We start from the raw sequence: 1,070 nt of genomic DNA on the forward strand, positions 1-1,070 counted from the left end.
GACGCTGCGCGCTTTAAGGCAGCTGCGGGGAGAACAGAAACCAAGTTCCCCGGCAACAAGCAGCATCCACCCGGCGGGAGGCCGGAGCCAGCGAGGCCCGAAAAGCTGCGGAGTGAGCCGGACGCTCCTTGTCCAGCGCGAGTCCTACTTCTCCTCCACTAACTCGGCCGCCCGTCCCCAAGTCTCGACTCGCTTTTTAGCCTTCGCAAAGCCTAGGGAGGGGGTTAGGAGCAGCCGCGCCCCCCTCTCTGCGGCTGCCTCCTCCTGCTTTTTCGGCTTTGCTCCCTGCCGCGTGCGCCAGGGCAGTGCGCCCCGGCAGGCCCCAGCCATGTCGATGCTGCCATCGTTCGGCTTCACGCAGGAGCAAGTGGCGTGCGTATGCGAGGTTTTGCAGCAAGGCGGGAACCTGGAGCGCCTGGGCAGGTTCCTGTGGTCGCTGCCCGCCTGCGACCACCTGCACAAGAACGAAAGCGTGCTCAAGGCCAAGGCCGTGGTCGCCTTCCACCGCGGCAACTTCCGCGAGCTCTACAAGATCCTGGAGAGCCACCAGTTCTCGCCTCACAACCACCCCAAGCTGCAGCAACTGTGGCTGAAGGCGCACTACGTGGAGGCCGAGAAGTTGCGCGGCCGGCCCTTGGGCGCGGTGGGCAAATATCGGGTGCGCCGAAAATTCCCGTTGCCGCGCACCATCTGGGACGGCGAAGAGACCAGCTACTGCTTCAAGGAGAAGTCGCGGGGCGTGCTGCGGGAGTGGTACGCGCATAACCCCTACCCCTCGCCGCGTGAGAAGCGGGAGCTGGCCGAGGCCACCGGCCTCACCACCACCCAAGTCAGCAACTGGTTTAAGAACCGGAGGCAAAGAGACCGGGCCGCCGAGGCCAAGGAAAGGTACGCGGAGTGATTCCCGCTGATCGGGCGACCCCGGGAAGCCTTCCTGTCCCCGCCGCCCCTTCCCGCCCCCGCAGGCACCAGCCACCGTGTCCACCCAGCCGGCCGGAGCCCTCCGCCGGGCGGCGCCCAGGCTTCCGCGGCACTGCGGCGAAAGTTCGTGAACTCTGAGATCGCTTGCT

General features: G+C 66.4%; 1 protein-coding gene across 1 annotated transcript in view; it reads left to right on the forward strand.

Annotated features, from left to right (window-relative positions):
- The first annotated feature begins 37 nt into the window (after positions 1–37).
- SIX1 (SIX homeobox 1) overlaps positions 38–1,070 on the forward strand; it is a 4,510-nt gene continuing 3,477 nt past the window's right edge. The window contains exon 1 of the mRNA XM_024748392.1: positions 38–888. Within this exon, the coding sequence (XP_024604160.1) occupies positions 329–888 (560 nt within the window). The 5' untranslated portion in view covers positions 38–328. The remainder of the gene's footprint in view (positions 889–1,070) is intronic.

The sequence above is a fragment of the Neophocaena asiaeorientalis genome, unplaced genomic scaffold, assembly GCF_003031525.2.
Source record: "Neophocaena asiaeorientalis asiaeorientalis breed wild unplaced genomic scaffold, Neophocaena_asiaeorientalis_V1.1 scaffold698, whole genome shotgun sequence".
Classification (NCBI taxonomy): Eukaryota; Metazoa; Chordata; class Mammalia; order Artiodactyla; family Phocoenidae; genus Neophocaena; species Neophocaena asiaeorientalis.